This window comes from Myxocyprinus asiaticus, chromosome 3 (assembly GCF_019703515.2).
Source record: "Myxocyprinus asiaticus isolate MX2 ecotype Aquarium Trade chromosome 3, UBuf_Myxa_2, whole genome shotgun sequence".
Classification (NCBI taxonomy): Eukaryota; Metazoa; Chordata; class Actinopteri; order Cypriniformes; family Catostomidae; genus Myxocyprinus; species Myxocyprinus asiaticus.
This window is the reverse complement of record NC_059346.1, coordinates 32,481,851-32,504,664: the sequence shown is the minus strand read 5'-3', so window position 1 is coordinate 32,504,664 and position 22,814 is coordinate 32,481,851. Positions and strand designations below refer to the sequence as shown.

General features: G+C 37.5%; 3 protein-coding genes across 3 annotated transcripts; all 3 read right to left on the bottom strand.

Moving 5' to 3' along the window:
• Positions 1–1,988: 1,988 nt before the first annotated feature.
• LOC127420497 (transgelin-like) lies at positions 1,989–9,639 on the bottom strand. The gene is made up of 5 exons (XM_051662843.1): positions 9,460–9,639; positions 4,953–5,137; positions 4,664–4,835; positions 3,100–3,202; positions 1,989–2,709 (listed from the first exon to the last, which is right to left on the bottom strand). The coding sequence occupies exons 2-5, from the start codon at positions 5,130–5,132 to the stop codon at positions 2,559–2,561; spliced, it is 606 nt and encodes a 201-aa protein (XP_051518803.1). The 5' UTR covers positions 5,133–5,137; positions 9,460–9,639; the 3' UTR covers positions 1,989–2,558.
• Positions 9,640–13,453: 3,814 nt separating this feature from the next.
• On the bottom strand, positions 13,454–16,117 carry LOC127420592 (complement C1q-like protein 4). Its single transcript, XM_051663006.1, has 2 exons — positions 16,111–16,117; positions 13,454–14,043 (listed from the first exon to the last, which is right to left on the bottom strand). Exons 1-2 carry the CDS (start codon positions 16,115–16,117, stop codon positions 13,613–13,615), a joined length of 438 nt encoding a protein of 145 aa, XP_051518966.1. The 3' UTR covers positions 13,454–13,612.
• Positions 16,118–16,835: 718 nt separating this feature from the next.
• LOC127420505 (tubulin polymerization-promoting protein family member 3-like) lies at positions 16,836–22,267 on the bottom strand. The gene is made up of 4 exons (XM_051662855.1): positions 22,094–22,267; positions 19,823–20,046; positions 17,581–17,734; positions 16,836–17,459 (listed from the first exon to the last, which is right to left on the bottom strand). The coding sequence occupies exons 2-4, from the start codon at positions 20,017–20,019 to the stop codon at positions 17,265–17,267; spliced, it is 546 nt and encodes a 181-aa protein (XP_051518815.1). The 5' UTR covers positions 20,020–20,046; positions 22,094–22,267; the 3' UTR covers positions 16,836–17,264.
• Positions 22,268–22,814: the final 547 nt, after the last annotated feature.

Here is a 22,814-nt window from a genome sequence, read left to right as displayed (position 1 = left end):
AAAGAAACAAAAGCTGAAATAAATCATTCTCTCTACTTATTATTCTGACATTTCACATTCTTAAAATAAAGTAGTGATCTTAACTGACCTGAATGTTTTCTACGATTAAATTGAGTTTAAACACACACACACACACACACACACACACGCACACACTTTTCCAAGCTAAACCCATACCGAGTCCAAATGGTGGATTTGTATACAGTATTCTTTTGCGTTTTGTTACTTTGGGCTGATTGACTGACCATCCAGCCAATCACAGGTGAGTTTCATGAGCCGAAACAACCCTTACATAATAGGCCATCAGTCAGACAGTCTAATCAACACGGCTCTGTTCATTTCTACAAAGTTGCTTTCACCAATGCTCATTTATCCATGTTTTTTATCTACATTGATGTTGATCTAAAAAAAAGATTTCCTCCCCTTTGCTCCCAATTTGAAATGCCCAACTCCCAATGTGCTCTAAGTTCTCATGGTGGCAGAGGACAAATCTCAGTTGCCTCCTCGTCTGAGACTGTCAATCCACACATCTTATCACGTGGCTTGTTGAGCACATTAACGCGGAGACATAGCATATGTGGAGGCCCACGCTATTCTCTGTGGCATCCATGCACAACTCACCACGCGCCCCACTGAGAGCCACACATTATAGTGACCATGAGGAGGTCGCCCCATGTGACTTGACCCTCCCTAGCAACCGGTCCAATTTGGTTCCATAGGAGACCTGGCTGGAGTCACTCAGCACGCCCTGGATTTGAACTCACGACTCCAAGGGTAGTAGTCAGCATCAATACTCACTGAGCTACCCAGGCCCTGATGTTGATCTAAATGAATAATCTAGAGATGAGGAACACACAAATGTGAGTTATTTATTGGCATATCATTCTTTATTGGCAGCATTATGTGAAATGCACTGCAGAAAAAAAAAAACTTTATTGAAACTCATAATTATTATAAGACTATTATTGTTGTGTTTTGATAAAAGTCATGCTCAGCAGCTCACAAACTATAGGGAAATGATAGATTTTCTTTGTTCTTATGCTTATGCTTAAAACCTCTACTAAAGTCTCTTTGTAGGTCTGTAGACATACAAATTTTAAAGGATTAAAATATTCTTTTGATCGTTGATTCAGTGACTAACTCATTTCACACAAGACCCTTATTTGTCACCACCTTCTGGCATCACTAGAAATGGTCACTGAATCATTAAATGGATCTGAATGAATTTTGGTGAACTTAGTCAAAACATTCGAGCCACTTGAATGCATTTAAATCCCACAATGCACAAGCACAGAGTAACATTTTTTATTGTGCACATGCACAATTGTCATTATTGTAATTTATTAAATAATTTATTCAGGACCAGCTTGTGCTCAGTCTTTTATTGTCATGTGTGAAACAGAAGCAAGTGCTCCACAAGATGCTCTTTATTTTTGCAGCTAATTTTGCAATTATTTTGCAATACTTTAATCTTTAAAATTCTACAAATATTAAAAGTAAATAATATGTATATATTAAAATAATACTTATATCATACTTATATATTAATATATACTGTAATATATTAATACTGCACTGTAAGTGTTGGGTCTGTGCGAGCCACCTAATGACAGCTGTGCCCCCCCCCCCCCCCCCAGTTTTAAAATGACTGCTACACCCCTGCTCAGACTCCACCTCCCCTTTTCCACATGTTTAAAAGTTGTTCCATATCAGCACTTTAAGATCGGTCTCTCTCTCTCACGCCCCTCTTTTCCTTGTTTGCATTTCATTTTCTTTACATCTAAGACATGACTTTTACCAATGGAATGAGAAAAGAAGAAGAGATTAAGAGATAACCTAAAAAGTGGGAAAGAACTATGGTGGTAAGAATGGGAAGAGAGAAATACAAGGAGAAAGGAAGATAGAGAAATGGTTATCTGGCATCTGGAACTCCCAGCTTGTATAACTAATGTTTAGTAAAGGTTTGAACACAACTGAACACAATTACATTTCTAATTTAAACTGAATTTTATTAGCAAAATCAATTATTAATTACTCATGTACAATGTATAAACATATTGAGCTCTTGCAGTAAGGCCCTAGAGCCATGTAGATTTTAAATCAGGGTATGAGAACAGAACAAAAGCATACAAATTAAATCCACAGAAACATAAGACAAGACAAATACCTGACTGTGCAGGGCTACATTTTTACCTTACAGGCATTTTGTTCCCAAGGAGTGCAGCAGAATGCGTTCCTTTGGAATGTATGTAATAGAATAATGGAATACATAGATGTGTCCTTATAGTAGATTAAATTCTAATGGAATGTAGAAGAATACAATGCCAGCTCATATATTGAGAAGGATTGTTCCTGGAGCAATTTTTCAGGTAGAAATCACACTGCATTTTTCATGCGATGCATAAATTATTTTTTAATTACTATAAACTTTGATCATAGCTGTGTGTTCTGTTCACTGTTATTGTCTAGCTGGGCTTTACTGAAGGTTTAAGTCAGACTATGTGCCTGGTCCAGCATGGTGATGGGCCAATAAAGACAGATCACAGGTCATCAGGCCTTTATTGGTTGTTTAAGATCTGCCGAGGTCGACCGTAACCAGTCATGCCTGCCTGCGATGCCCCTTTGTTTGTGCCCATTTGAAGGCCAATTACACTTTGACCCTCTTTCAGCTGTTCATCAGAGAACTCCCTCTTATTCTCTTGCGATTTCCTGATGTAAAAATTGAGAATATATTAATCCAATATGCACGCAGTGTACACACACACCCAAACACATGTTTTTCAATTTAAAACTACTTTAACCTTTAGGTCCTCATGAAACATAATTTGTTTATAGCTGTTTCTCTCATTTGGTGTACATTTTCATAACTGCATAAGATTACAACAGTAACACAAACACACATATCTGAATTTGCTGGTCCCATGCTGTACACATTATACAATTTTTGAGCAATAAGTATTGGTATTCATGTTGCTATGACGATAAAGAAAAACTTCAAATCTGCCAATACAGTGGCTTGTTTTGTTATCTGGTTGCTATGGTGGCTGGCTAGCCAGTCAGTTCATTTTGAGTACAGGAAGGGAAAATTACAATACTCACTTGTGGAACCAACTGGGGTCACCACGGTAACAACCATCACTCTTAGTAACAGCCAGACTCCCTAAACACATCAGGGTCATTTGCACAGCTGCAAGGTCCTTACCTGAACACAAACACATAGATGTTTTAATGTGCTTACCTAATATCATAATTAAAGTGTCACAATTTAAACTAAACATCAGTCTTAATCTTAAATATAACTGTTCAGTTTTTCTTTGGTAGGTCAGTTGGTTCAATGCCAGGCATGGCTTGTCTATATGGGCAGGTAGGGCAGAGCCCCACCTAAATATTAATCCACTTGAAAACATAGATCAATACTATAAACTATCAATAATGTAATTTGTTTACCTGTAAATATGTTCAAAATGCTGACATATGTATTTAAAAGTAGGCCTAGTATAAGTTTTGATCCTATTTCTAAGTCGTAAAGTATCTTAAAGCTCCGTTACACAGTGTTTGATATAGATAATCAAGCATATAAGGCAGAGAGTCTTCTGCCCTACCGAACTTCACAACGTCCCAAGTTTTTCCAATGGAAATCTGTGTTCAAATATAGTACTGCAATGAGCCCTCATTGAGACCTATTAGGACATAAATTAATATGCACATACGTAGTGCCAAACCAAAGGTAACTTTAGTATTAGTGCACGCCTGAAATGTGACAGATTGCGAACATGGTGAGTACTATCGATGAACGTGTGTGTAACAGTGTGTCGTTTCCATTGCAAATTCAAGACAAATTGGCCAAACTTGGTACTGACAAGTCAGACATAAAAAATTGTTTGGCAATCACAAAATAAGGGTAGAAGATGTTTTGTATGTCAAAATTTTATGTCAAAAAGCCTTGGCTCTTGAAACATTCTGTTTTAAACAAACTGTGATTTAAAACATTATTATCATTATAAAGCATTTAGTTTTTTTAGTACTGTGAAAACGTGTAAATGGCGTGTAGATAATTCTGTTTCTCGCTGTCTCCTCCCTTGGGATCTTCAATAACAATTAACATAAAAAAATAACATTTGATTTAGATTATGATCTACAACATTAAGCATTCTTATTTAGAATATTACAATCAAAATTATGTTCTAAGAGTGCAGCCGTGTGGTGGAATAATGCAAAGACACCACATATTGTGTCAGCTCGTTTGTGTTTGAATAATGATTTGAACAAGTAGAATAATGTAAAAAAAAAAAAAAAAAAAAAAAAAAAGCAAGATCTGCCCCACCTAAATCTGTGGTCACGAGCTGCTACTGCTCAATGCGTTGATCTGTTTTATAAATGGGAGCTATGTACCCGGCCACTGTCACTCATTAAAGGAACGTTCACTCAAAAATAATGACTGACAATGACAAAATGATAAAAAATGTAAATCATCTTTTCTATTTTGAATGTTTTTTTTTTTTTCCTGTTCAAGTGGCTCTGTACTTAATAGAATATATTGTACACAGTGGGAACAAGGCAAAAGACATGTCAAGTTCATCATCATCAGAAATATGAAGGTGTTACAATTACACTGTTTCAACATGCCGTATGAAGGATGACGATAGGGAAAATAGGCACTCACCCTCCCAGAGGTCCACTGTTTGGAACATGTCGGACTTGGTGACTCCGTAGCGTTCGGCTGCCCCAAGAAACTGTGAGATCTGCTCCATCTGTTTAAAAGCCATTCCAGAACTTGCAATCTTTTTCACTGGCTTTGAATCCTTATAGAGACTGTTAATCAGCTCACATAAAATCTACAAGGAGAGAAAGGGAGATTAGCTGAATTAGCTCCATATGTAATATATAATGCCTCTTCATTTAATTTTGTATTTTTGTATTTTTGTATTTTTATCATGGAAACTTTGACTTACACATCCATCCTTAAGCCACTGCTGGAAGCCTTGTTTTCCAGGTTGAGGTCTTCCTACAGAATCCCCACACTGAGCAATGATCCACTCCACCAGCCGCTCCTCGAGCTCAGGATCGTACTTCTTGTCAATCTTACTCTGCACCTCACGGCTCAGACCATAAGATGGACCTTTATTTGCCATTATGACTGAGCAAACATACAAGCAGAACAGAAGAAAGTTCATTTAGAACCAATCTGTACAACATCCCTGCTGCAAAAGCTGTTATGGTTGGGAGTTGGGCTTTGGCTGGTTTTAACTGTGTATTTATATATTTATTTTGCAGAAGCATATCTTTTGACAATCTTTTTTTGAGCTGCCTTGCTTTTTAGCATGGGCTGTTTGGGCACGTTTGGCTTGAATGTTGAAAAGCCTGAATCTGTCTAGGTACAAGTTTTAGCTAAGCAAGGGATATCTAACTGTGACGAATGTTTTGCAAATCACTCAAGTCTTATGACAAACTGCGATGCAAATATTGAACGGACAATGGTTGCAACCTGAATCAACTGAAGTGTGTCCTTCTCTTTCCTAAACAGAGCATGTAGCTACAGCTACTCTTAACAAGCAGAGACAGATGTATTTGTGTGTGTGTGTGTGTTTCTCTAAAATGCTGAAACCTACTTGTGTGTGTGTGTGTGTCTGTGTGTGTGTGTGTCTGTGTGTGTGTGTGTGTCTAAAATGCTGAAACCTCCTTTTGTGTCAACATGTTCTTATTATGTCCTTATTTAAAAGAGAGAAAGTGTGTGTGTGAGACAAGCTTGAACAAGAGGCTAAAACAAATGAAAACGTCTATGGCACTTACAGGTTAACTCAGATATAGATTTGTCAATGTCCAACAACCAGTAAAACACAAAAAATAGTACACTGTCTGGACTCTTACCCAAAGAAAACTGTTTACTAGCCAGTTAGTTGTACAATCTTAAGGATTTCTGACTGCTGTTTTACATTTTGACTCATTTTGTGCAATATCCAAACACACAAAGAATACACTCTTTTTTTTTTCAATGTGGTCCAGTTTTGTGCATTTAGAAGTCAAAGTGAACATTGGCCCTATTCAGCTAACCTTTAAAATGATGTTATGATACAGTACCAAACATTCACAAACCTTTCATTCACAGACACACATACACATAAATACACACACAAGTGGAATTAGTCCTTGAAAATGAATAAACTGAGCTGCATGGAATAATATCACTGCTCTGGGTGTTATATCCAAGATAACAAGTAACCACCTGCCCTGCCCAGTGTTTGTAGAGGATGAGGGGTGGGTCAGGTTTTGCATACATTATGGAGACAATATAGATAGTAAAGGATAGTAAAATCTGAAATCACCTAGGCCTACATTTTGGAGACCAGCCAACATTCCCGTGAGGAAAAGGGCTAAATAAACATAAAAGGTGCACTCAGTAATTTTTTTAATATATTGTCTTGGACTTACACTGACACCTAGTGGCCTGGATGCAGCATCATTCAAATACAATAGTACAATTGTAGAAATTCCTTATTCACAGTTAGCCATGGTTAATGTAATCAGTGATTGTAAGTGTCCAATAACAGGGTGGTTACTGAGATTAAGCAAGTAATATTTGGCTGGTCATGTGATCCTAACATGGCTGCCCCCATGAGGGGACCCTCCCCATGTAGATTTAAAAAGCTTTTGCAAAGTTACTGATATGACTGGAGTCTTCATCTCATGTGAGTGCTCATGATTTTAGACATATGTGTCAAAATTACTATTCATTTTGTTAGAAGTATAAACCTTTTTAATGAGGAAAAAAATTACTGAGTGACCCTCTAAATAATGTCTTAATGAAAATCTAAAAATGCAAGGTTTCTTTTAGGGGATAGGATATATAATTAGCTCAGTATTAAACAATAGAGGTCAATGGAAAGTCCCCACCATGACAGAAAAACAAAACATGTTTTTTGTCTGTGTGTGCTTTGATGATATGTACTATAACTGTGCATATCACTGTCCATTTAGCTCACATCCGCTGAGCATTTCCTGTGTTTGTAAGCGAGAGAGCTCCATCCGTTAGGTCATGTACAAATACACACACAGATGTAAACACACCTGCATTCTCTGAGTTATAAAACTGCTCTTTCTCATACATGTCATCCTATCTCGAATTACATAAGAGAGTGTTAATGTTATCCGTTATGTGTAGGGTGGCCAGACGTCCTGTTTTTCCCGGGACAGTCCTGTAATCAAGCACTTTTTCTGGTGTCCCGACTTATTCTGAAAAAAATCATATTTCCCCTCTCCTAAAATTTCTCTATCACCTATGCGGCTTTCTCAGTCACATGAGTATTATAATCAAAGATAGCCCAGGATACGGCTTTTAAAACCAATAAAATCACACAGTGTTATTTGAATTACATGATTGGATTAAACTATCCAATCACAATCCCCTATCAATAGACATCCAGTTAGTGAACTGATTGAAAAGTCAGTATGAAAGAGCACACAGACGAAACTGCAGCTGGAAAAATGTCAAGGAAGCGTGCATGTACATTTAATGAGGATCTTCAAAAAGAGTTAAAATTTCTAAAAAAGGAGTCACAGACAGAGTCTAGTAAAGTGAGGTGTGAGATTTGTGGAGCTCGCTTTTCCATCGCCCATGGAGGCCGCACCGACATCACGCAGCATGTTCATATAAAAAAGCATGTGGATGCTGCAAAAAGTAAGTGTGCCACACTAAGTGTTAGCGATTTTTTTTTGTGAAGCAAAGTTCTGAATCTGACAAGGTGCATGCAAGTGAAGGACTTTTTGCTTATCATTCTGTTGTGCACGGCCATATCTTTGCACATTCATGACCTGAGAAAAGTCTTGCAGGCCAGGCTGGAGGAATCATTCATACCCTCTGACATTAAAAAACAGTTGGATGCCCTGGTTTAAGCTGGTGACATGCGAGCGGATGATTTCTTTTGTGCAGTGAGAAACTTTTATTCAGCATTGGTGGATTACCTCCAAAATCGGAGGTGCTCATTGGATAACACAGAAAAACTTGAGTGGGTCCTACTGAGAGACATCCCAGAGTGGAAAGACATTCAGAGCAGCCTCGAACACTTCTACTCCAGAATCCCCACTCTCAGTTTGATTGACGAAACCACGCTCTTTGATGAGTGGGCTTGCACAAAATATATTGTCACTCGTCGCATCTCTGAGTGGAACATGAACAAGACGGCCATGTCTGAGAGATAAACAGATGTTTTTCTTGAGCTGGAGAGCAAGACCATCATCTTTGGAGTCTTAGCCAAGGTCGTGGAGTTTGTTTTATGCCTGCCTGGGACATCTGCATCTGGAGCATGTGTTCTCATTAATAAATGCAGCATAAATCTTGACTCAGTGTAACAGTCATGTAGGCAATGCTTTTCGTACGTCTTAATTTTGGACTGGACTGCTCTGCTTTTTACGATAAACTCTTGAAAGACAAGCGCACAATGAGAAAAATAGCTGCCAGCGAAAAATAAAAGGTGACAGATGCGGATGCACCCTCTATTTCGCATCTGCGCCAAGGTAAAGATTTGTCAATTTCATTTTTGCTGGGAGGGGGCTGTCCCGTTTTCCACAAGCAGGAATCTGGTCAGTATAGTTATGTGGCTTCAGGCTTGGTATCGTGTAACACCAAGACTCCCTCTTCAGCTCTGAGTATTAGTGTCTGAGCGTGTGTAGATATGTGTGTAGATATGGTAAAAGTTAGACAAAAGCAAGAAAGAGATGTGTGTGTGTGTGTGTGTGTGTGTATGTGTGGGCAGGTTTGGGTGGTTTACGAGGAAAATTTTTAGGTTACAGACTGGTTATTACAAGGGTATTATGCTGTAAATTTGTTTATGAGGACATTTCTAGTGTCCCCATAATTGAAATCACTTAAAAAAACATACTAAACAATGTTTTTTTGAAAATGTAAAAATGCAGAAAGTTTTTTGTGAGGGTTAGTTTAGGGGTAGGGTTAGGGGATATAATCTATAGTTCATACAGTATAAAAATCATTATGTCAATGGAGAGTCCTCATAATGATAGCTGCACCAACATGTGTGTGTATGTGTGTGCGTGTGTGTGTGTGTGTGTGTGTGTGTGTGTGTGTGTGTGTGTGTGTGAGAGAGAGAGAGAGAGACAGAGAGAGAGAGAGAGAGAGAGAGAGAGAAAGCAGGGAGGAGAAGATCAAAATCATGCAACACACACAGTCCTTAACTTTCAGAACATGTGGAACAGGCAGAGGCATGACATAACATACAACAGTCTGATTAAACTAAAACCATGAGATTTCAAGGGAGTGAAGTTTAACCCTCATTCTCTGCCAGAGTCAATATGTACCACTCCAAACACATCTCTTTCTCTGTCTCTCACTAAGGCTTTCATTCTTTCTTTCTTTCTTTCTCTCTTTGTATTTGTACATTTTGCATATTTGTTCTTTACAAAACCATCTTAACTGAACAATACATAAGTAATTTTATATGTACTTACCAGTTTATGTGAAAAAAATCTTGCTCAGTAGGTTTGGTGTGGAAGTGTGTATTCTGTGGTGCACACAGCTGTGTGTGTAAGTGAGAAAGAGAATATCTTCCCCTTTATGACAGAGTTCAGGGTCCAAGTTCAGGGAGTGCCACCTTCAAGGAAATGACTTCACCAATTGCACAGAGTGAGAAAGCAAAAGAGAATGAGAAAGAGGGAGTGAAGGAGAGAGCAAGACAAGCAAAAAATAGGAGGTAACAACATCCATAAAAGGTCCCCCCCCTTCCAATTTCTGCCCCTCCTTTCCTCTCTCATTTTCCTGTTTTGCAATGTACGACCTTATTTGGGAGAGGGAAAAGAAGCGGTCAGTACAAAGCAAGAAAATTTTTCACATGCCTTCTTTTCCACTCCGCCCAGAACAGAGGAAAGAGGGCGAGAGGAATGACAGAGGCATGAATGAGAAAACGTTTTTGCGAGGTGTGGGCTACTGATTACAAGGTTTGATGAAACGGAAAGTTACAGAATAGATACATGCAAATATGACAGCTAAGAGAGAAATGAAAAAGACCTGGGATGGTAAACATAGCATAGGGACAGTGAAAGAAAGAGAGAACCTCAGAAAATTATTGCTTTTAACTTTTCGACAGACATACATGTACATGCCCCTTTTGCAACAAAAAATCATGTCCTCTAACATGAGTCATGACATTATTGAGCAAAGCGTCCTGGAATGATATGATCATTTGTGCTCTGTTCCCATAGTAACACCAAACTGAGCAACTTCCTTTGAGTTTTGTTAGCAGGGCTGGCACTTGGAAAAGATCTTTGGGGGGGGGGGGGGGGCATTTTGACCTTTAGGAAAGGAAAATTTAGGGGGGCTAACCCTACAGCTATGTTTGTTAGAGACCATTTTGTAATAGTTAACTTATCTATCCTCTGCAAGTTACACAAATGTTATATCATTTATTTATTTATTTATAATCATACCCATGCATTATCACAGCTTTAGTTCACTGTGTTCTGGGTATAATTTATGAAATTCATTTAATAAATGAAAGCTACGTTGCTATTTTTTGTAAAATAATTACTGTATAGAATATATTGTGGGATTTGTGTACGTTTGTCTGATGTTAAAAAAAATCAAGTAACTTGGACTATTTAAAAAAAAATAAAAAATTCTGATCAGTATGTGACGTGTGTTACCCACAATACTAGACTGTTGAAATCTGGGCTCAGCGGAGCCTGTTGTTGCTCGTGTTGTGATTCATCATGTGTAGAAGCCTCACAGGGGCGTGTGTGTTACTCACTGAGATGAGATAACACAGAGAGGCTAGGGGCTATGCGTGGGATTCCTCACTCTCTCACTTTCTCACACACACAGGGTGAAATTCCAACTGTGAGGAAAAACTGCTGTTTTAGATGTCTGTGAATGTCTATATCTGTATGTATGTGTAAAAGTATGTTACTGCAAGTGGGGAGTCAGAGATGCATATGTCTGTCTCTTGCACTGACAAGTAACCCACAAAGGGGCTTCATGTTTTAAAATTTTTATTAACTGGTTTTATTCAAGTCAAAAATACTATTTCATATTGTTAAACTTATAGTTTGTCAAACCAACAAAAGTAATTTTGATCATGTAGAAACAACTAACAACTGATAACAACTGCACTTTTCACTTTTTGCAGTGTGTGCATACAAGAAAGCAAAATTAGGTAGTCCAGAAGGGGGGTTGGGCATGCTACAAAGATGGTGGCACTTCCACCCAGGGATGGGATAGGGACTCCTATGTCTTTGCTGGCGGTTTGGAGCTCCCGCCCCTTTTTGGACCTTGGCCCACAGCTATACTTACTTGCACACAGTGGCCTCAGAGCACTCGTCTCATCAGTGCCACCTGGTGGTACAAACATTCTCCTTCAGAGAGAGAAGATGTGTGTGTGTGCAGAACTCAGTGCAGGGTTGTATCCATTGTTGGTGTTGGATTCTTCAGATCCTCCAAGTTCACAGAAACGAGAAACTCCTTATTGGCTAAATGCTTTTGAGACAGCTCCTCTGTATATCACTCAAACTGGCTTTAAAGTGATAGTTCACCGAAAATGGAAAATTCTGTCATCATTCACTCACCCTCATATTTTTCCAACCCCAAGTGAATTTTTAGCATCTTAGTAGAATTTTAGCATCAGTCACCATTAACTTTTATTGCATCTTTTCAACGTACAATGAAAGTGAATGGTGACTAAGGCTAACATTCTTGCTTGTTTTGATTCTACTCTTTGAATCTACTCTTCCGCATAGATTATTCTTTTTCTTTTTTATTCATTTTATTCATTTTAACTTTTAAAAAATGTATACTTATTTCATGTTAAAAATATATGTATCTTGTATTTTCTTTATCATTTTTATGTGATGCACTTTTAATTGCCATTGTGTATGAAATGTGCTATATAAATAAACTTGCCTTGCCTATTGCAGTTATGATGTCAAATCTCAAGGAACCACAAAACACTCTCAGATGTCTCCCATTGGAGTGAACTGATTAATGTGTATGTGATATGTGGAGATTCAGAACAGATAAAACAGGAGGACAAAAGCATCAGGAGGTCAGCTCTCTCGGGTGGTTGCACATTTGGGTGTGTATGTGGGTGTAGTCCTGACTGATCTAATCACTTGTCGCTAAATCACATATTACAAATGATTTATACTTTTGTGAGACTGAATAATGTAGGAGTGTTTGTGTAGTTTAAAGGAATATTCAGGGATTCGATACAAGTTAAACTCAGTCAGCAGCTTTTGTGGTATAATGTTGATTACCACAAAAATAAATTTTGACTTGCCCCTCCTTTTCTTTTAAAAAAAGCAAAAATCAGGGTTACAGTGAGGCACTTACAATAAAAGTGAAAGGGGAAATTCGTAAACATTAAAATACTCACTGTTTCAAAAGTATAGCCACAAGATATAAACAATATGCATGTAAACATGATTTAAGTGTGATAAAATCACTCACTAACCTTTATTGTGTAAAGTTATAGCCAATTTTACAACTTTGTTGCCATGACGATGTAATGTCAACAAACACTTAAACCCTAAAATGACTGTAAAATGATGATTTAAATTTTTTGACAGCTCAATTAATACATGAGTTTTAACAGAATCATTAATGTAAGTGCTTACATTAGCAAAAAAATGTGCATAAGCAAAAAATTAGCTTACATTATAAGCTTCACATTTCTTTGTTTAACCCCTCCAAAAATTGGCCCCATTCACTTCCATTGTAAGTGCCTCACTGTAACCATGATTCTTGCTTTTTTTAAAAAAGAAAAGTAGGTACAAGTCCAAATTCATTTTTGTGGTAATCAACATTATGCCACAAATGCTGTCGATTGATCTGAACTTGTACTGAACCCGGAATATTTATTTTAATGCAGTTCATCTCAGTGCTGTAATCCTATAACAGCATCTATGTTAAAAATGTAATCCACTCAACTGTATCTCTTATATCTGCATCAAACTGGCAGAAAGGAAGTCAATAGTGTGACTGGGATTTTGTGGTGCTTAGATTTTGGGTTAGAATAAGTTGCTAATGTCTCTTCGAGAAAAAGAAAAAAATCAGAGGAATGTTGTATAGGAAAAGAAGAGAGATTTATTGATAATTATTGATTAACAAATGATAAAATAAATGTAATGCCAAAAAATGTAAATTTGCCTTTTCACCCTAAACCCAACCAACAAATCTTTTCAGGGAACAATTCCACAAAATTCTCTACTCATTTAACCAACACATACTGTATACACAAACAGGAATCTGAGCTTTGTTCTTCTTAACATATTGGTAAATATGAATAGATACCTGGTTGAAATACTTAATATTACTATGGAGAAAAATATACTGTAACTTGAATATACTGTAAGATATGTTCAGGATCTTTATATTTAAACAGCACATAACTATGACAAATATCGAATAGAATCTAAGCCATTTTTGTAACTGATCTTTCCTTTTAATAGAAGTGTTTTTGTAATTCCAAAGTTTCTTACATGACAGTGTATTTATTCTGTGAGTTCAAAACAGGTTGCATTACATAAACCATTCATTAAACTTTGTACTTTCTTGTAAATTGCCATAGGCACAATCATGTGAGATATAAGCATGAGAGCCTGTGTGTTTGCCCTACTCTGTAGCATACAGCAAAAATCCACTAAATGTGTTATAATGGTTCTGATCATCACACAGCCAACAGCCAGCCTGTAGACTGACGGAAACATGGTCCCCAACGCGGAGCTCCACGAGTAAGACCGCAGTGGCCTGGTCTTCCTGGTCTTGAACATACATCTCTCTAAGTGCTGCTAGTGCCACACCATTCCGTCTGATACTGGTGCAAACAGCCAGTGGTGTGCCTGGTGACCCTGCATCGCTGAACACAGTTAGTGCCAGGTTGTACACGCCTGACTGTGGCACCGTAAACACACCAGTGGTAGAGTTATAGGCTTCTCCAATGTTGATAAAGATGCTCTGATAGACCACATTTATTGCCGTTGTCCTCACTGGACCAACACAGCGTCTCTTGTCGGTTAGACCCACAGAAAATGCCACCCGATTCTCTTAAGAGTTACAAAGAACATGTAAGCTGATTAAAATAATAATAATAAAAAATCTAAATAAAAAACACTTTATACAACAGTTAGTTCTGGTCCTAAAATTTGATTGGCCAATCAGCATTGTAAATGTGCTAATATTTAGTGTTTATATCACTGTTTGTACCACTCCACTTGTCTGTGTTCACAGCTATTGCAGTGATGGTGATTTTGATTCATCCCAGTGATTCAAGTCTTTTGAATCTTTTCACCAAAAAGATTTGTTTAGATTCCCTCACTAGTTCATTACACCGGTAGATGGTGACAAATAATTAAGTCATTCAATCATTGATTCAACTTTGAGTCGTTTACCAGCAAAACAAAGAAAATGAACCAGAACAATTTGTTTAATTTAGAGCTACATTCAAAAACACTGATTGCCTGCAGCTTAGTTCCAGTGGTCAAATCACAGCTGTGCTGATATTCAGAACAACAGCACTCTTGCTCATGTGATATTGCTTAAATATATACAGCACATGTATGTGGCTGTGTTGTTATAAATAGAGGCAAATTACATGTTTCTTTCTCACTAAACCATACAAAGTAACCACAGCGATCTTTAAAAATGGCTATTGAGATTCAAGAGTCAGTGCCCTTTGAGGTGATGTCTATGCTTAGAGATAGTAAGTTTGTTAGGTGAGAATCAGAGTCTGTGCATTCATGTAGGTAGTACTTCTGATGTTTCTGAGTGTAGTCTGTGCTTTTGCTCGCAAGTCCTCCAGTGAATTCAGACTGGAGTTTAAATACTGTTCTAACTGCCATTTTTGCTTCTGCATCACACAACAGCCACACGAGTCCTGGTCAGCAAGACACACTAGTGAGAGAGAAATAATAATATTAGTCCGACATTAAAGCTAAAGTGTGTACTTTCTGTGCCACTGAACGGAATTGTTTTCAAAAAGCTTTCTGGCCCTGTCTGCTGTTGATCTAACAAACAGATAGTCCCAACCCCAACTCACGCCAATGTTGTGTCGGGCTCTATGGGTCACTCAAAACAAACAGAGGAATTTTATAGCGCCACAGATACAGAGTTTACAGGTTTTTTTTTTTTTTTTTTTAGCAAATTAACCTACAAATTGCTTGCTTACAGCTGTCTCTACATATTTAGCTATTATACATATAAAGTATTTCAACACTGAAAAAGTTACACATTTCAGCTTTAATTAATAAAATATCCCTCCATCCAAATTCTGTGTATATTTTGTTTAGTTGTAGTTTATTTCTAAGCTGTTAGAAGGAGATCTGTAATAAATCTTATGGTTGCTGAGATCTGGAGCAGGAGCTTGTCCTGTTCCATCCCAGGAGTAGGTCCGTTGCTGCCCCAGCACCAGTGGCAACACACAGAATAGCACAACAACACCTTTTCCTGATTAAATTGTTTAGAAAGGGTATTAACATTGTCATTGTCACATTTCTGATGACACAACTAAACCACCTGTACAACTGCTCAGAGACGTCAGATATTTACATTAGGAACAGAGTGTAATGAGACCAAATGTTTACAAGTCTGTCACTAATAACTAACAAAATATAAATAAATTATATGAATATTGTGCCACTGACTCTTAAATATTAAAGAAGTGTATTCATTTTAATATATTATATATTAAATTATACATTATATTTATGATTCCTGGAATAAAAATACCTTGACTTTTAAATAGTTAAAATTGTTTCATTTATTTTTTTTATAATTAATAAGCTATTTCTAATACATCTTTTTTATAGACTTTAGACTGAGCCTTAGAATGGATTGCAATGAATACAATTTATATAAATAACTAAAATAAATATTTTATTTAAAAAAATAAATAAACAAATGTTACCTCTAACCCCAAATCTTACACACAAGCAAAACAACAAAAAAATAAATAATAAATTAAAAATAATCTGAAATGTGATAAGATTCTACCTACACTGAGAAGGTTATCTTCATACACTGCAAGGTTAACAAGTGCAATCAACTTTGACATATTAGCCTCTTACTTTCTGAATAAATCTACTACTTTCTGTATAGAAAAGTGATTTTCTCACCTTTCATGTCTCTCACCTTTCCCTGTTTCTGCTCTGCCTTGTTTGAGTGTCACTTGAGCGAATCAAATCTGTGTTGTGGTCTGCTTCATAGCCTCAGCACTCCACCTTCCTCTGTGTTCATTTATGGTGGAAGATTTAGGTTTGTGTGTGTGTGTGTGTGTGTGTGTGTGTGTGTGTGACTATTTGTTTGCAAAGGGGAGCTTTACAACAGTACTATGAATAAAAAGAAGGCTAATATTCTTTTGCCCTCAGTCAAGATGGAAATCGGCTCCTGTAACTGTGACTTACCTCAAACACAATGAAATACAAAACCCCACTGAGCTTCACACTATAATACTACACAATACAACAACACAATGAAATGCACAATGACAATGACAAGAATGAATCTCAGGTAGAACTGCTATCAATTCCAAGCAATCAAAAATGCTTTTTTCCCCAGGAAAGGATAGCTGTTTGTCTCCTCACTCCTGACCTGTTCAAAGGAACACACCACACTTCTGCCCACAACAATACCATGCAAAGTTAAAAATGATTCAAAGCATCACATAACATGTGTTGTAATATGTCACGTGGCATCTCTTAGAAAATACTTTATTTGAGTCGACTCCAGTCCAGAGATCTCAGTGCAACAAAGCTAAGAAGCGCAAACACCAAATAGCATCTAGCCAGCAAATATATTAACCTGCAGAGAAAGGGAGGGAAAAAAAGAATCTCTTTCCACATTCAAGCACTAATCTATTTTTATTTGGTAGTTTAAAATTGGAATGGCATATATATTTTGAGAAAGGCAAAGGTCAAAGGCAAAAGCGCTTGTTAGCACATGAAAATTAAGTAACATGATTACAGAAAACACATTTTTATCTCTCTTTGGAAGTAACTAGCAGGAATAGACAGGCAGATTGCTAAAATAGCTTTTTTATGATGATATGAAATGTAGAGACAGTAATTTTAAATCTAAATCAGTTTCAAAGTAGTTGTAGGTGTAATTCACTGCAAACACAAGGTTGTGAGAGGTTTTCATGCAAGGTTTGAGCAAGAGATTTGTTTTTGCTGGAGAGCTAAGACCTAGCTGCTAAATAAAATCAGAAATATTTCAGACATACACATTATGTCATGCATAAATAACTTTTCTCCTTTCATCCATTTCTCTCTCATTCATCCTCTTTAACTTTGCTGTCGTAGGTGTCTTGGCCTTTGTATGCTGAGACGTATCCACTGGTATCCGGGATGTCTTCCCTCCCCACACGGCCCTTTCCTTTTCCTGATGGATCAAAGCGCTCCTTATGAGAACCAGTATACTTACTGCTGTCCGTTAACCTGTCCACAGCTGAGGCTTTTGCCACTTTCTGTTGACAGAAAGGTGAAGGGTGGAAAGATTATACATGGCTGATTGGTTATTGTACTGAGGAAAACCCTTAGTAATTGCTTAGTCTGCAAAACAGACTGTTATGATTGGCTGTAACTCACAGTGACACCAATGTTGTCGGGCTTTTTGCCGGCAATGAGACCATAGAGAAGCTGTACTGCCTCCTCCTGACTTTTCCCTTTAAATCGTTTTGAAGCCAACTCAGACATGGCTGAAGTGAACTGCTCAAACGTGATGACACGTGCTGTCTTAGCCCTAAAAGACATACAAAGACACAAACACAAACCATTAGGCCATGCCATGCATACTGAATGTTTTTATGCATGCATGCACACATAAGATCCATTGTAATGCACAGGATGGCAAAAAGTTTATCACAAAAGTTAAAGCTGAAGTGTTTAATTTCTGTGCCACTGTACGGAATTGCAAAAATAAACATTGTTTTCAAACAGCCTTCTGAATACATCCCCTGTCTGCCGCTGATCAAATAAACAGATAGTGCCGCCCCCAAATCATGCCATTGGTTTAGTCAATGTTGTTGTGTCGGCTTGTCAGGTCACTCAAACAAACAGAGGAATTTTTGTAATGCCACAGAGGCACAATGTTTTCGAGAAAATTAACCTACGAGTGGCTTACTTATAATTGTCTCTGTATATTAAGATGGTATAGAAGAAAGTATTTTAACAGGGACATGCACAGGGGGGTGGCTTGGTGGCCCAAGCCACTGCCCCTTTGCCCTCCTGGGCTGAGGTGCCCCTCTGGAGAAAGTAATTTCATTTGCAAATATTCATTTTGCAGATGCTTTTTATTCACAGCGTCAAAGCAATTAATATATGATGAAGCACTTTTTTATTTCTATTTGACTGTTTATGTAAACATCCGCTGTTTTGCAGGGCAGCGGATCAGAAGCGACAGGGGAAGGGGCGCTTGACACTTGAGCGGGTCCAAATGTGTCAAAAATGTGCATTAATTAGTATTGACATTGCTTGAGCAGGCCCAAATGTGTTAAAAACGTGCATTTATTCATAAGGTGAACGATCAGATGCTGCACAGCTAAATCATAAAGTTATAACATAAATGATAAAGAATGATAAAGTGATCCCTTCAACTGTTGCTAAACTGAATATATAAAGCAAGATGTATTTTACAATTTTCGGTGTATTAAAGTATACGTACATATATAAAGCTTAGGTCAGTCCTATATATATATTTAAAAACAAATAAAAGTGAAATGATAATAACACTTAAGTAGCCGTGGAATTTAACTGCATAATGTTAAATATGTATGTATTAAATATTGTTTATGTTCAAAGTGTCTGTTGCACACTGTTTATTATGCCTTCACAAAAAAGAAGATTGAAACAGAAAGAAAAAGAGCAGAGGGAGGCTAATTAAGGGAGTGTTTCTTTGCAAAGCTGGAACACCAGCAAGCAAGCAGGTGAATCATGATGAAATTAAATAGCAAAGGATCTTTCAGACTGTGTCTACAGGAAAATAGTTTTTCCTCAAAATCATTTGCCATGGGAGGAAGTAATGTATATAAAGCGTATTTTAAGTTAAACTGATATTAATATTAGTATACAGAATAAGAAAATAAGTACAGATATATACATTATTCTTCATGAGTTATATATTTAGCATAATAATATATACTGTATGTAGACAATACTATTCTATATAACAATAAGTGAAAAGCGTAAATCTGGGGGAATTCCTTTTTCTCAGTTTAAGCCACTGCCCCTCAAAATGTCTGTGCACGGCCCTGTATTTTAACACTGTAAAAGTTACATACTTCAGCTTTAAACAAATAAGTGAAGCCTACCAACAGGAAAAAACTAATTAGATTTAATGAGACTGAATATCTTTTTGTTTCTCTTTGACAGCAATAAGATTAAATGGAGAGTAAATGGAGACTTAAAATTAAGTCTCCTGCTTCTCAGACATTTCTTCGGAGAGAAAGACTGCCGTTATCTCACAAGTGTCTCCTCTAGAGTCTCAGTAGAAATCTTAGGCTTTGCTCCTATTTGCCAAGATACCAAACTCTGCAATCAAAAGTCAGAGATTTCAATATGAACTCAAAGATTTGTCATCAATTTTTTTTCAAGACCAAATTATCTCATTTGTGCTATGCACATTAATTTGATAGCTTTATAACCATATTGTCTTATTTGCATGCATTTTATGTCTGTAATTTCAGGAGAAACATCTGAGTCAAAGTTAATACTTAAATAACTGAGATCTCCAATACATCTCCTGAGCTATGAAAGAACAACCTTTTGAAAGAAAAACATTTTCCTCTGGGTAGTGACTGTTAAGTGTCAGTTGAAGTAAGCATAATCGTACTTGACTTTGCTGAAGACAATGTCCACATCCGTGCTGGTTACATTTTTCCCGTCGATGACCTTGCAGTCCTTACACAGCTTAACAAAGTTTTTCCCATTCATCTCCTTCCCCGTTGCCTTGGTGTCTCCATGAACCGCAAATTTACGAAATGCTGTCTCAACATCTGTCAGTGTTACCTCGCCTGAACTCTCAGCCATACCGTCAGATTATACTTTATACTGTATCTAGCATAAGAGGGAGAAATAAAGTATTACAAAGAGAGAGAGAGAGTTGGGGGGGGGGGGGGGGGGGTGGGTGGTGGAGGGAGTTATTACTCGATATTAACTTCTTGTTTATAAAAATGTAGTATAAAATCCATATCACACGAGCAAGAGTGCTGTTGTAATGAATATCGGCACAGCTGTTATTACCTATATTTAGCACAACAGCACTCTTGCTCATGTGATATTACTAAATGATGGCAATAATGTCTGATAATTATTTGCATTGAAAGCTACAGTCCTGATGCTGTAATGCTCTTCTTGCTGTGTGATGGATACACCCATATTTACTGTCCCTCATTTTTCCATAATCTTCCATACTAACAAATATCTGCTCATTTTCTCCATTAAGAGCTGACACACACCAACATGCACACATCACAATTTATAGTACACACCCAAAATACACACACTCACACAGGCACAAATGTATATTACTCACACTAAAAGCTGTAATTTAGTGAAGTCCACTTTACTGAAGTTGGCTTCAGCTGGCTTCCTTTCTCTCTCTCTCTCTCTCTCTCTCTCTCTCTCTCTCTCTCTTTCTCTGTCATACTTTTACTCTCTTATACACTGCCTGGCCAAAAAAAAAAAAGTCACCATTTGGATTTAAATAAGCAGATACTGAAGAGCCTATGATTGGATCATTATTGCAGTGACTCATATGTTTCAGCTGGCAACAATTATTTGAACCCTAACTGATGTAGTGTGTAGCTTCTCATTTCTTAAACAACCATGTCGGAAGACGTATCCCGTGATCGTGGAAAAAATTTTACTGTGTTTCAGAAGGGGCAAATTATTAGCCTGCATCAAGCAAAGAAAACAACTAAGGAGACTGCTGAAATCACTGGAATTGGGTTAAGAATTGTCCAACGCATTATTAAAACCTGGAAGGATATTGGTGAACCGTCAACTTTGTGGAAGAAATGTGGTCGGAAAAAAATCTTGATTGATCGTGATCGGAGATCACTAAAACGCTTGGTGAAGTCACATCGTAAAAAAATCGACAGTAGAACTCATGGCTATGTTTAATAGTGAAAGTAAGGATTTACTGTAAAAAATTACAGGATTGGGACTAAACAGCTGATTGGCCACAAGAAAGCCAATTTTTAGTGACCTAATCAGAAGAAATTACTTCAATTTGCTAGGGAGCATAAAGATTCAGCTGCAGAGCAATGGAAAAAGGTCATGTGGTCTGATGAGTCCAGATTTACCCTATTCCAAAGTGATGGGCGCGTCAGGGTAAGAAAGGAAGTGCATGAAGCGATGCACCTGGAAGCAGGAGCATGAGGAATAATTTTCACACATGAACTGGCCACCACAGAGTCCTGACCTAAACCCATTGAAAGTCTTTGGGATGTGCTGGAGAAGACTTTACGGAGTGGTTCGACTCTCCCGTCATCAATACAAGATCTCTGCCAAAAATGTATGCAACGCTGGATGAAAATAAATGTTGTGACATTGCATAAGGTTGTCGAAAAGTGCCACAACGAATGTGTGCTATAATCAAAGCTAAAGGCAGTCCAATGAAATATTAGAAATATTACTGTTGTTTTTTTTTTTTGGTTTTTGGTTTTTTGGCCAGGCAGATTATTAGGCTATTTTTAATCAGAAAGCAAAATCTACAACTGAATGGAGCACTGCATTTACCTTTATAGACAGAATAATTAAATAAATTACATTAAATCAGATTACCCATAATACAAGTCATATATACCCATTATACTTTGCATAATGTAATGAAATTAAAAAGCTTTGGTAAACAAGTACATGCAGCCTATATCCCATGTGTATCATTCAACAAAAATATTTTGTTTTGAATATGTATTCAAAGGCTGCTTTTAAATAAATGTGCCATGTATTATTTTGAAACTCCTCAAAACCATACAAATAAGCTAATAATGTCTCATGCAAAAATCCTTGCTGCCTTGGCCTTATATGTATAACATAAATACTTCTGGATGGGTGTGCTTTAGAGAGAGAGTGAGAAAGCAGGAGAGATCTGGCCTACCTTACAGAGGAGTGGAGAGTCTTTGGTACTGATGCTAAACTGCCTCTTAAAGGATGCTGAATGTGTGTGTGTGTTTCTCCGTCGTCATTTCTGGTTCTCCTATGTGTGTGTATGTAGGGGACTTGTGTGTCCACCCTGTTCTTGCTCCTTCCTGTGCGGGTGTGTTTACAATGATGTGAGACAGAGGGGAGGAGAGAGCACAGCCCAGCACAAATGATGACATCAGCCTCTCTCTCTCTCTCTCTCTCTCTCTCTCTGCCATATGTCCCCTTCTCTTTTTTTTCTTTGCCCATTTGGTCCTTCTCTTTTTCCCTGTCCCCTCTTCTACTTCACTGCCTGGACAGTCCTTCATATTTTACCCTCTCTTCCTCCTCCTCTCCTCCCTCTTTCTTTGTTTTTGTCTCTCTCTGCTGCCACGCCCTTTCCCATCAGTCTCTGACGACAAAACTACAGGAACAATTAGCCACACACATAGAAACTGTCAACTACAATTCAATCATTCACCATTTCCAGTGACCTATGTATAAACACAACACACTCTCATGGAGAAATCGTACAGATTCGTAAGAGCTGGCTACGAGTTGGTTAAATCATATGAAATCAACAGCCAATCAGGTGACTCTCCCTCGTCTCCTACTAATATGCGACAATCTCTTTGCTCCATCATACAAAACAGACTCTACTCTGTGGTTATATGGGGTTTGGGTTAAGGCATAAAATT